This window comes from Zootoca vivipara, chromosome 8 (genome assembly GCF_965207765.1).
Source record: "Zootoca vivipara chromosome 8, rZooViv2.hap1.1, whole genome shotgun sequence".
Taxonomy (NCBI): Eukaryota; Metazoa; Chordata; class Lepidosauria; order Squamata; family Lacertidae; genus Zootoca; species Zootoca vivipara.
This window is the reverse complement of record NC_142591.1, coordinates 30,959,241-30,971,444: the sequence shown is the minus strand read 5'-3', so window position 1 is coordinate 30,971,444 and position 12,204 is coordinate 30,959,241. Positions and strand designations below refer to the sequence as shown.

The 12,204-nt window shown below is 41.6% G+C and overlaps 1 protein-coding gene across 6 annotated transcripts in view; it reads left to right on the top strand.

The window, feature by feature from the left end:
- The window catches only part of RIPOR2 (RHO family interacting cell polarization regulator 2), a 102,851-nt gene that overhangs the window by 75,496 nt on the left and 15,151 nt on the right, over nucleotides 1–12,204 (top strand). For all 6 annotated transcript variants that reach the window (XM_060277937.2, XM_088676240.1, XM_088676241.1 and 3 more), the window contains 6 exons: nucleotides 1,430–1,579; nucleotides 2,796–2,859; nucleotides 6,193–6,236; nucleotides 7,489–7,614; nucleotides 9,375–9,523; nucleotides 9,918–10,047. In XM_060277937.2, the coding sequence (XP_060133920.2) occupies nucleotides 1,430–1,579; nucleotides 2,796–2,859; nucleotides 6,193–6,236; nucleotides 7,489–7,614; nucleotides 9,375–9,523; nucleotides 9,918–10,047 (663 nt within the window). The remainder of the gene's footprint in view (nucleotides 1–1,429; nucleotides 1,580–2,795; nucleotides 2,860–6,192; nucleotides 6,237–7,488; nucleotides 7,615–9,374; nucleotides 9,524–9,917; nucleotides 10,048–12,204) is intronic.

Below are 12,204 nucleotides of genomic sequence, written 5' to 3'. Positions count from 1 at the left end.
GAACAAGGCACTATCCAACCATCTTAGGGACTCCACTCTGGATTTGTGTAGGGTTTACTCCTTTGCCTTTTATTCTCCCGAAGATACCCCTCAAAGCAGCAGAGATTTAGGATCAGAGTTTTCCTTCTCCTACATGGGCTACCCTCCCAGGTCGATGAGCCCCATCTGCCCCTCACTTCTGTACAGCACGTGCAGAAACCACCTTCTTGACTGTTGGACCCACTACTGGTCTTGCCAGCTCGATCTCTCAGAGCCTGTATTCACATGCAGGGTCCCTAACTCGCCAAAGGCTTGCGACTCATTGGTTACCCTCACCTGGTTTAGCCAGCCAGTCAAAGACATTTCCCGGGGTGTGGCCACAGTTGCATGCTGATAGCTTCTAGGAGCCACAGGTGAGAGCTGCATGAAGGGTGGGGACCAAAGGTGGAGAGACTACCCCAGAAGGAGCACAATGTGTTCCCCACCAGATGTACTACCCTAACACACCTCCCTTAACACCCCATACACACACAGGATTATTCTGCAACGCATTTTATCCATTAGGAATAAAGAGGGTTGGGCTTTAATTTCTGGTTTTTCTCCAGCTGGCCAGTTTAGGCATGGACAATATGTGAAGCGCATTATATTGCAAGGATTGTCAGTATTACTTGACAACAATGCATGAGCTTTGCTCCAACTAATGTGTTGTTGTTTAATCATCTTAGTCGTGTTTGACTCTCTGTAACCCCATGAACCAGAGCATGCCTTGGAAACTCTCACTTCCTTCTCAAAGCTTCTCCTTTTTTACGTCCATGGAGTTTTCTTGGCAAAATACTGGAGTGGTTTGCCAGTTCCTTCTCCAGGTGGATCACATTTAGCCCAAACTCTCGGCTATGACCTGTCCGTCTTGGGTGGCCCTGCATGGCATAGCTCATAGCTTCTTGGAGTTATTCAAGCCCCTTTGCCACGACAAAGCGGTGATCCATGAAGGGGCCAACTAACGTAGCAGCTTGAATTTTCTGTGGAGGAGCTACAGTACTTCAGTGCAATACAGTGGCATATTGCTGATGTGTTTTTCTTATTCTGAGAATTAATCCAAGCGACTAAAGCTGATAAGCAGGGATCTTTTGTAAGTTTTTAAAGAAAGCTTAATGAGAGAAGGGAAGGTTTGAACAAGTTGCAGAAAAGCATGAGGCAGTGACAGAGATACGAGAGGCTGCCGATGAATTCATTGTTGTCATCGTGACATTGTAAATAGAAAGGTGCCTTTTCCACACTGGAATTCTTTTCAATTTGAAGTCAGGGGTGGCATCAGCAATGAAGTTGTCTACACACCAATCTGTGTGTATAGAAAAATAGTCTGGATTGCTTCATTTAACTTCCTTTCAGTTAACTTTCCTTTTTCTTTCCCTTAAAACAAAACTCAGTGGTCTATTGTTTTTCCACTCAGGTTGATGAACTGTTTGAAGCTTATTGTATCCAAAGACGGCTCCGCGATGGTGCCAGCAAAATGAAGCAAGCATTTGGGTTGTCCCCTGCCAGTAGGGCAGCTCGGGAGAGTTTGACAGAAATCAACAAAAGCTACAAAGAATACACCGAGGTACATGATGGCCCATTGCACCTAATCTTCCCCGGGTTAAATTTACCACTAATTTGTGGTGGGAGCATTGATTGAGTTGTTATAGTGCTGAGAAGACATGGATGGATCAAAGCATGGAATTGGCTGCCACTGATAATAGCTTCGTGTGTGTGCAACCTTGTGGATCCTACCGCCCAGAGTGGAGGTTCATACTATGGACCTCATCTTGTCAACTCAAGAGTTACAAGAGGACCAACACTTGTTCATTGTTAACTGCCCAACAGATACTAGAACTGATTTCTTCCTTTACCATGGAAGTAATCGGCAAGGAAGTATTCTTTCACCAATGGAATCCTGACTGGTGTAATAATTTCAATTCCAGAATTTTTGAAAGGTATCTGGGGGAACAGAGGTTTAACAGACTGGGAAATTGTCTGGGAAATTGTCTACCAGAGGCTTCTCTTCAAGTCTTCCAGTGCCCATTTCTGCACGGGAGAGAATGAGCTTTAGAAACACTTGTGCGGGAGTTCTGGACTGGGGGGGGGGCAGAAGATGTGGCTTGCGGGCTAGAGAGAATTGCAGTGGGGCGGGGGGGGAGAGAGAGAAACTGGAGTACTGAAGGCAGAGCTAGACTTCATTTCCAGGTGCAAAAGGCCTGGGAGAAGAAGCTTCTAAGTGCTTGTCTGAGACCAAGAACTGGAGGGTTGTGGGCTGTTACAAAAAAATATTGTTGCAAAATTCCCACTTGGAAAGCATTTGCATATGGAAATTGATGTAGAGCTTCTCTATAAATTGTCACATGTGAAAATTGCACAAGTGTGCATTTCACTGTGTGTAAAAGCCCTGGAAGAGCTACGGTTGGCCATGGCTTTCTAGAAGTCCTGAAAGGACTTCTAAGCCCTGCCAGCAGTCAAAGGATTGCTTGCTCCAGAATTTCATGACTTGTAAAGATGTCAGCCTGGCTCGCTGGAGTCTAGACATTGGGGAAGACTTGCTAAGCTCCTGACTCCATGGACAATGAGGAAGAAAATAGCCGTTTCTGGGGGCATGTTCTCATTCTTTAATTCCCTGTTCCTTTCCACCTTCTCCAGGTTACAGCAAGAGTCAGGACTGCGTTGGAACTTTCTACATATAGTTATAATTTAAAAACAAAACAAAACAGTTATATAGTGTATTTTAAGGCACTTCTGTATTTTGGATAGTTGAACTGATATTAGTCTCCTCTTTTCCCACACAGAACATGTGTACTATTGAAGGAGAGTTGGAAAATCTAATGGGGGAGTTCTGCATTAAGATGAAAGGTAATTGGCTGCCTTTTCATTACTTTCACTGCACAAATAGCACTCCCTCTCTCTGTGCTTGTGTTTCTGAACACTGAGAGCACAAACCAATTTAGATGAGAGGTTTGTTTTCCTTCTCCCATCACTTTGGTTATGGACACTTCAGAACCCCTCTACTCTGCTCGACACTCAGCGCAACAGGCAGGAATTGTACATTGTGAAATATCAAGTATTTACAGCACATTTTTCTAAGACTTTCAGCATGCATTCTTCTTCAAAGTGATATGGTTGGGGTGAAGCTTGGGGGACAGCTAAGAAATGCTGTCACTCTCAGGGTTTCTGAGACAAAGAATGAGAGTGTTTTTAAATACCTTTCTAGATTATGATGGGAGTGTAATATATTTCCCAGAATCAAGCTTTGGATTTTTAAAAACACGAGCTCTGCCACTGAGCTATGGTCCTTCGCAAACTGGGCAATTGCGATTTTGTCATTCTGCATATTGATGTTGCAAAAGTCTGGTTCTCCTTTGCATGTGAACCCAAATAAACCTGTGCAGTAAAGGTTTCCCCAGAAAGTAGTATTGAATGTAGGTGCTGGGATTAAACCATTAAAAAAAACACTTTGGAGCCTATGTTTCTGGAAGCTGGAGCTTAAACCCTAACCATATATGACAGGATGTAATAGTATCGAGCTCTGAAACCCTGGCCGCACAAATTAGACTTTCATTAGGCTCCAATGTGTGCGGGAGCACAGCGAACTGATGCAGGGGCAGTTTGGGAATGCCTTAAGAGTTTTCCATTTCTCATTTGTTTCCACCTGCTTCTGTTTGCCCCATAGCAGGCCATGTGCTTAAACAGGGGAGATGGGCTGCAGAGATCAAGTTGTCCTATACTAAGGCATCAAAAGGGAGATGGAGCCAATGGCAGCGTGCTAGTAAATTTAAATTATTTATAAATAATAAATAAATTAGAAAGCGGGAGGTAATACGAGCCTGAAAGAGGTCTGCATTGTTCTGGAAGTTGGAGCAGTGCGGGAGGAGGGCAGGAGAAACAATGTCTTTATTTTCACAGGCAGAGGGAAAGATCTCCCTTGGCTATAAGAATGAAGCTACAGGGCAGAGCCGTGTCAAGATATGTTAGACCAGCCATTAGTGCAAGACTGACATTTGCCCCAAATAATGTTGTTTTAATAAATGCTATGTGACAGCAGAAAGGAAACCAGTTCCCATGAATTAAGGATACTGGGACTCAGGAGATATGTGTCCTATTTCCGAGTTTGACACGGGATTTCTGTGACAGGTTTTCATTGATTAAAACAGAGCACCTTTTCTCCTTCCTGCTGCTGTGCCAGTACGAGGTTGTTCCTGAGTATGTCATTTAAGTGAAGTTGCTCTGGAATAATTATTTTGTAGACCCCCAAATGAATAAACCCCCTTTTAAATACATGAAAAGTCAGCACAGCTTGTGAGGGGCTGCTGCCACCTATGGGCTAAAACCAGCGATGCCATGCAGCTACACTTCCATTGCCGTTCCTACCGTATATATATTCAGGCCACTATCATCTGCACAAATATAAGCCTCCTAATTCCATAATCAAAGCTAGTAAATCAGGTGAGCTGTGCAGAACGCAGCAGTGTGTCTATGTTGCCAGTGTGATCAAGAGGTTGAGTGCCTTATGATTAATGATAATAATGATTATCAATTATTGTGGTTAATAATGTCGCTTGTGGGTGAATTGGTTGGTACGTCCCTTTCCTCTGGTGAACACCATATGCCTGGGATATGATCAAAGATTCCCCACAGCAAGAGTTCACAAGCAATCCATAGGCTCTGTGGGGCAGAGGGGATGGGTGGGTATAGAACTCAGGAATGCTGCAAATGGAATTGTCACTCATTTAACCTTCATCTGAACTTTCTTTGTGCTCTGCCTGCCATGTAGAATGAACATCCCAAATATGTGCCCCCAGTCAAGAGGCCCACGTGTGCTCTGATATTCCTGAGTGGGGTTACCCTTTCACTCCAGTAAAGAGCACACCTAGTAGAGTTTTTCACCCCTCACAACAGGGAGAGCTGATCCCTCATCTTACATTTTTGGATAGTCAAATACCGTATTGTGTTTTGTATGTGGAATGTGGGGGTGGGGAGCATATTTGGAGTGGCCCTCTCTAGTTCAGAATTGTGAGGATTTTAAAAGCTAACAGGAAAATGCGCCCTATTTCATTTATTAATTACTATTCGCGCGTTGGCACTGTGGTCTAAACCACTGAGCCTCTTGGGCTTGTCGATCAGAAGGTCAGTGGTTCGAATCCCCACGACAGGGTGAGCTCCCATTGCTCAGTCCCAGCTCCTGCCAACCTAGTAGTTCGAAAGCACATCAAAAACGTGCAAGTAAATAAATAGGTACCGCTCCGGCGGGAAGGTAAACGCCGTTTCGGTGCGCTGCTCTGGTTTCGGTGTTCTGTTGCGCCAGAAGCAGCTTAGTCATGCTGGCCACATGAAAAGGAAAAACTGCGGACAAACGTCGGCTTTCTTGGCCTCTAAAGCGAAATGAGCGCCGCAACCCCAGAGTCGTCTGCGACTGGACTTAACTTAACTGTCAGGGGTCCTTTACCTTTTTTATTCGTAGTAATAGTAGCAGCTGGACTTAACTTAACTGTCAGGGGTCCTTTACCTTTTTTATTCGTAGTAATAGTAGCAGCTGGACTTAACTTAACTGTCAGGGGTCCTTTACCTTTTTTATTCGTAGTAATAGTAACAGCTTCTGTTACTACATAAAAAGGAAGGTCATTGATTGTCCTCATAATTCTGCCTATTTCAAGAAATATAATCTAGCAAAGCCTGGTGTATGGGGAGGGAGAATGTGAGATGGATGATTTTTGCAGTAGCCGAGTGCTGCCCATGCACTGCCTGTTTGAAGATGAACTTGATTCTTTATCTGTCTTGGTGAGCTGTGCTTAAAGAGCCTGGTCAGAAGTCAGCAGACAAATCCTGCCAGGGAACAGAGAGTAAATTAGGCATTCAGGGCTCCCAGATAAATGAACCTACCAACTACCCCAACAATCTCCCCATGCATTCCATAATAAACCCAAGTAACAGAAACAATAAACCAGGCATCCATCACTACTACCATTTTCAGAGGAGCAGTAGTTTAAGGAGTTGGATGGAGCAACTTGGATCCTCCTCCTTTGGCGAGAGAGGAGGGTGGAGTTCAGAGTTGCTCTCTCAATGGCATAAGAGCTTTGGCAGCATTGTGGAGTGTCGGTGATCAAGTTCCAAGTATAGAGTCACTGATGTAAGAAAGAGAGGGCATAAGCATTTCTTCTGAAACAGATCTCAAATGTTGTTGGCTCCTAGGTCTGGCTGGTTTTGCTCGACTTTGCCCTGGAGACCAGTATGAGGTGAGTGACTTTGTAAAAATGGCATTTTCCATCACGTTCAAAGGTTTCCACATGGCATTTCTTCCTGTTCTCATATCCTGCACAGCAAGAAAGGTCCCACTATTCTCTATTTATGGATGAATGCACTCTGAGCCTTTCCCACGTAAAGACTATGAAATTGGTCCCAGAGAGCTGATGGATGGCTAGCAAGATAACAACAGATCTTTCTTTAGCTTTGTTTTGGAAGGGTGTCAGCATGCCTCTCAATATTTTGTTCTTGGCATAGGTTTTCTTCCTCTTGTGGCTCCCATATCCAGCCAGGACAGGCTGACTTGAGCTGATCAATTATAAAAGTTCAAGCCAGTCTCTCTCTCCCTTTCATTTCTCTTCTCCCCCCCCCCCCCAAGAACAGAGATGTAGGTCCATCAACAAGTAGGACCTACAACGTAATCACTGTCTCTGGCCAGGCCACAATTTGTGAATCTGTGCTCAAATGGGGTGCGCTGGTGATGCTGCATGAAAACACATTGTTTCCATTGACATTCAAGGTTTCCAAACTTCCATAGCACCCCTAAACAAAAGCGAGCATTCCTTAGCTTTCTCTTCTTCCTAATGTTCTGGAACTGCAGAGCACAAATCTATTTGGCTTGTTCTCTGGTTTATATTGCCGTCGTTTTAAAAAAAGAGGTTGAACAGTAAAATGCATAGTGGTGTTCTGTCACTGTGCATGCATTGTAGCTAAGGTTGGATAAAACTCTTATCCTTCTCACTATGGTTTGTTCAAAGAGACAGAGTGTAAGAGAGAGAAACAGATAGTACAAATATGTGGGTTGTGAGAACACACTACAACTTTTCCTTTTTTCACAGATTTTCTTTTTTTTAAAAAAAAAAAATATTTATTAAGAATTTTTTCAGACAACAAAAACATACAAAAATACCAAACACAAAAAGAAAATACAAAACAACAAAAAATACAGAATACAAAAAATACAAAAAAGAAATATGCATAACAAAAATTCTTACTTATAAAACTTAATTCTAATCTATTGACTTCCTCTCCCACCTCCTGCTGCACTTCTTTGCATTTCACATTTAGTAAGTTCTAAATCTTATATAAATTCTAAATTTACATCAATATTATCATTTTACTTCATCTATTATATCTTATCCTTTAAACCCTCAATCTGTATCTTACTTCTTAATTAAAATATCCTTATCTTCTAACAATACATATTTTCAAACCTTTGTATTATCTACAACCCTTTTTTCACAGATTTTCATGAGGTATGGCCGTCAGAGATGGAAACTGAAAGGCAAAATAGAAGTCAATGGCAAGCAAAGCTGGGATGGAGAAGAAATGGTCTTCCTCCCTCTTATCGTTGGGTTGATCTCCATTAAGGTATCCGTATAAGTATAATGGTTTTCAGTTAACTAGCCACATGTCAGCCAAGCAGGACTATAATGCTGCTCTACAGGTAGTAAGCAGTGCCATTCAGACTTTCCGCTATTACAGTGGTACCTGTACTTACAAATTTAATGCGTTCCAAATGCACATTTGTAAGTAGAAAAAAAATGTAAGTCAAATCCCATAGGAATGCATTGGGAGAAAAAATTCGTAAGTAGAAAAAATCCTATCTAAACCGCATCCAAGATGGCGGGCGGAGCTCCATTCGTAAGTAGAAACATTCGTAAGTAGAGTTATTCGTAAGTAGAGGTACCACTGTAATTGAACTTATGTGTATTATCTTCATACATTTATAACCCCACCTTCTTTTCATCTTGGAATCAAAGGCAATGTGCATGTGGTTCTCCCACCCAGTCACTGACCAAACTCAGACCTGCTGAGCTTAGCTTCAGCAAGGTGCATGTGCCCTCAGACCATATCCTGGATGCCTTTAATTTTTGTGAGAGACTCCAGGTATCCTGCAGTGATATTATATATTGAGTCAGGTGAGGAACTCGGTTGTCAGTGTGTCACTACCCTTCTCAACCATACTCTTTTTTAAAAAAATGTTTTTAATATTGTTATCAATTCAGTAACCCATCCTGGGACCTTGGGGTGAAGGGCAGGTAGCCAACAACAACAACAAATATAATGCTTATGCAAAATTGAATCCTAGGTAATAATATGAAAGCTGCAGTTTATTGGCAAGACGCACAGCATTCTTAAGGGGAAAATCAGACCAAAAACTAGCAAAAGTATGGGATTGTGTTAAAGAATATATGAAAAAGCATTGTTCTGGAGTAACCATATCGGTATGTCACGAATGAAGCTTTGCAGGGTTCAAGAAATTGAAAAGTGGTCTGGAAGATGTAAAAATAGAGGTAATTCACAATAGACACTACAACTCAGAATGATTAGAAACTTTGAGGTCTCAAAATAGAGGCAGGAAGTCAATATCTGTATATGTATGTAAAGATTATAATAACGGTATGGTTTTCTTTGTAGGTTTTTTCCCTTTTCTTCTTTTGGTTTTTGTCTGTTCTGCTTGGTTTTTAGTTTGTATGTTTGTTTTATTTTTGGATTTTATGTTTGTAATTTTTGTCGTAATTTTGCATTGAAATTTTTTTAAAAAATTAAAAATGTAAAAAAGAAAGCCACAGTTTAGTGCACCAAAAAAACAACAAATGGCATATGTTGACAAAAGTGTACTAGGCCAGCCTACCTTCTCTTGTCGTGGATAAAACAAATGTCCCTTAAAAAGGCAGATTTTCACATCATTGCTCATGGGCATAACAGTCAAATGCTGATTGTTCCATCTTCCGGTTCAAAAAATATGCAATATTATGTAGCAAGGCCACTGTAGAAAAATGCGGAATACAGCGGAACCTCGGTTGTTGAACGTAATCCATTCTGGAAGACCGTTCAACTTCTTAAATGTTCAACAACCGAGGCGCAAGGGGTTGTCAGCAATTTCCGTTGAGAAAATGGAAAAACACACAGCAGAAGCCATTCGACTTCCAAGGCGTGTTCGAAAACTGAAGCAATTACTTCCAGGTTTTCGGCGTTCAGGTTCCGAAACGTACGGTTTCCAAGACTCTTGATAACCAAGATTCCACTGTAGTTGACTTACTGTGCCATTCGCACTGTACTGTGCCATTCGCAATACATACGGTAGTTATTCTTTTTCTAATTATTAACATGTGTTGCTTTTGAAGGTCACAGAAGTTAAGGGCCTTGCTACTCACATCCTGGTGGGAAGTGTTACCTGTGAGACAAAGGAGTTGTTTGCTGCTCAGCCTCAAGTGGTTGCTGTGGACATCAATGACCTCGGCACAATAAAGCTGAACCTGGAGATCACCTGGCAGTAAGTGAAGCTGACTTGGTGGTTGTGCAAATGGTGCTTCAGATCAAGTGGGTTCCTGCCTCCCTGCCCATAGTCTTTTCCTTCTCTAATAAGGAGATTGAAGAAAAGACTTGCTGTAAACTAAGAATAGTAATACGAGACAAAAACCATGAGGTTTCATATCTCACTTTGTACTTCCATGACTGTAAAATGTAAACCAGTAGGTCATAGTTATTCCAGATTAATTAACACAGAGGACCAGAGGATTATCTTGTGAATGTGTTGTTTACAGAGACTCACTGGGAAGATGCTTGAGGTCCCTGCTCTGATGACCTAAAAATGAACAGAAAACAAGTACTGCTTGTAACAGTAATTCAGTCTAATGGGAGGCTTTTTCTTTCTTCTTTCTTTACAGCCCATTTGATGTTGAGGACTTGACCCCATCTGCAGGCAACACAAACAAAGCATCTGCTCTCCAAAGGAGAGTGTCCATGTATAGCCAAGGCACTCCAGAAACCCCGACCTTCAAGGATCACTCATTCTTTGTAAGTTCAATGCGCCTCTCTAACACGGACTCAGTGGTTAAATAACAGTTATAGTCAATGCATAGTTTCACACCACTTTGTGATTACATAAGTTCAATGCTGATGCTCCTCAATGCTCTTCTAAGCTTTTTTAAAAGCAAAACAAATTTATTTATTTATTATTTTAAAGCAAAACAAATTTATTTGCTTTATTTTAAAGCAAAATAAATTTATTTAAATTTATTTTAGAATACCTGTCCCCTTTAACTATGATAGCGGCTGTTAATAGATCCCTTGTTATTACCTGAGTTGCAGTAATATTTTTAACATTTACCTTAATATGTGTATTCCTTATTTGTAAGAAGTCTACTGCTTTATTGATAAACTGTTGCACATAAAAAGCTTCGTTGCAGAGATATTTATTTATTTTACGCCCATCTGGCTGGGTTTCCCCAGCCACTCTGGGCGAAAAGATGAAAATACATTAAAACACCAGTCATTAAAAATTTCCTTAAACAGGGCTGCCTTCAGATGTCTTCTAAACATCAGGTAGTTGTTTATTTCTTTGACATCTAATGGGAGGGCGTTCCACAGTGTGGGCGCCACTACCGAGAAGTCCCTTTTATTGGATGGCCATAAAAATGCTTTAAGGAGGGGGGGGCTGAAGGCAGTAGCAGTACAAACATACATGTTATCATTTAAACTTCAAGAATACTTTAAACATATATATTAGTTGCACACCACCCCAGTCCCCAAGCAGTGCAAGATTCCAGGATTTCCAGACGTGCTTACACAGGGTTTGTGTTTCCTTTTGGAAGTGAGGCACTGCGGAGACTGTGGTGTCTTTATGATAAATGGTTTATTTGCTTACATATATACAACCTGAGCCTGCAATGGAGGGCTTCACAGCATCAACAACCCAAAGGGGTCTTGTTCCCCCTACAGTCACAGCCTTGGATTCAAGCAGAGGTCCAGCATGGCTCTCTCTCTCTCTCTCTCTCACACACACACACACTCTGCTTGTTGCTTTGCTTCTAGGTCATATCACAGCCAAACTCAACTCTAAACTCTGGATTTTGTTCTTCCCACTATCTGCAAGTTGAGGGAGAGGCCTCATTCATTTGCCCTTTCCTTTGTTTTCCAAATAGATTATCACCCAAGCAATGACCTCATCAGTGAGCCAGCTTGGCTTACATTTTAACAAGTACTGGATCCAGGGGTTCAGGAAGCTAGCCTGGCTTGATTAGTTTTTAACACTTATTGGATCCAGAGATCAGAAGGCTTGATCAGATTTTAACACTTGTTGAATGCAGGGATTAGAGGCATCTGGCACCCACAAACTCAGAACTCTCTCTCACTCTCTCTCTCTCTCTCTCTCTATATATATATATGAATATATGAATGTATGAATGAATCATTTATTGTTGTTGCAGCTCCCTATAGAGGCCTTTGACATGTTCTAATTCCCAAAAGTTGCTTTAGCCAAAGATTTCTATAACATACAGTCTCGTATAAAAGTGATTTAGTTGAACTAATTGCTTCCTTTTTGCTTAATGGTTGAAGAAATGGCTGCATCCTCCACAAGACAGGCTCCAGCTTTCCATTTTAGATCCTCTGCAGGATGCTTTCTTTGACAAGCTGCGCCGCAGTCGTTCCTTTAGTGACCTGCTGTCTCTCAGGCTGAGACCTAGAGCAGGGCTAGAACATTATGTGAGTCTGAATGGTGGGAGCTCTCTTTATAAGTTATCTCCCTGCATTGCTCCAGCAGTTACTCTTATTTTCATGCTTGCCCAGATTCTGATACTCTCCGTGAGATCTGTCTAGTTTGCTGACCATGTGTTGAAGAAATTATTGTACACTCACGCTTGGAATTAACTGGTGTTCATGGTTGACCTTAGTTTTGTAACCTCTTTTTAGACAAGAGGTCAAGAGGAAACACATGAACATCGGAAGAAGACATATATACATGTACATTGAAGGGGCTCATATCCTGTAAACAATATTCCGGCAATATTCTTTAGGCAGGAGAGAAAGAAAATTTAAATGGGGACCAATTTTCATGAAAGGCAGGATGAAAATAAAATAAATTGGATGCAGACTAGAAATAAATTGTTCATATTTATGCCCCATTGGTGTTTGAGGCTGTTTCTCTTTGAAACAAAATACCAAAGAGAAACA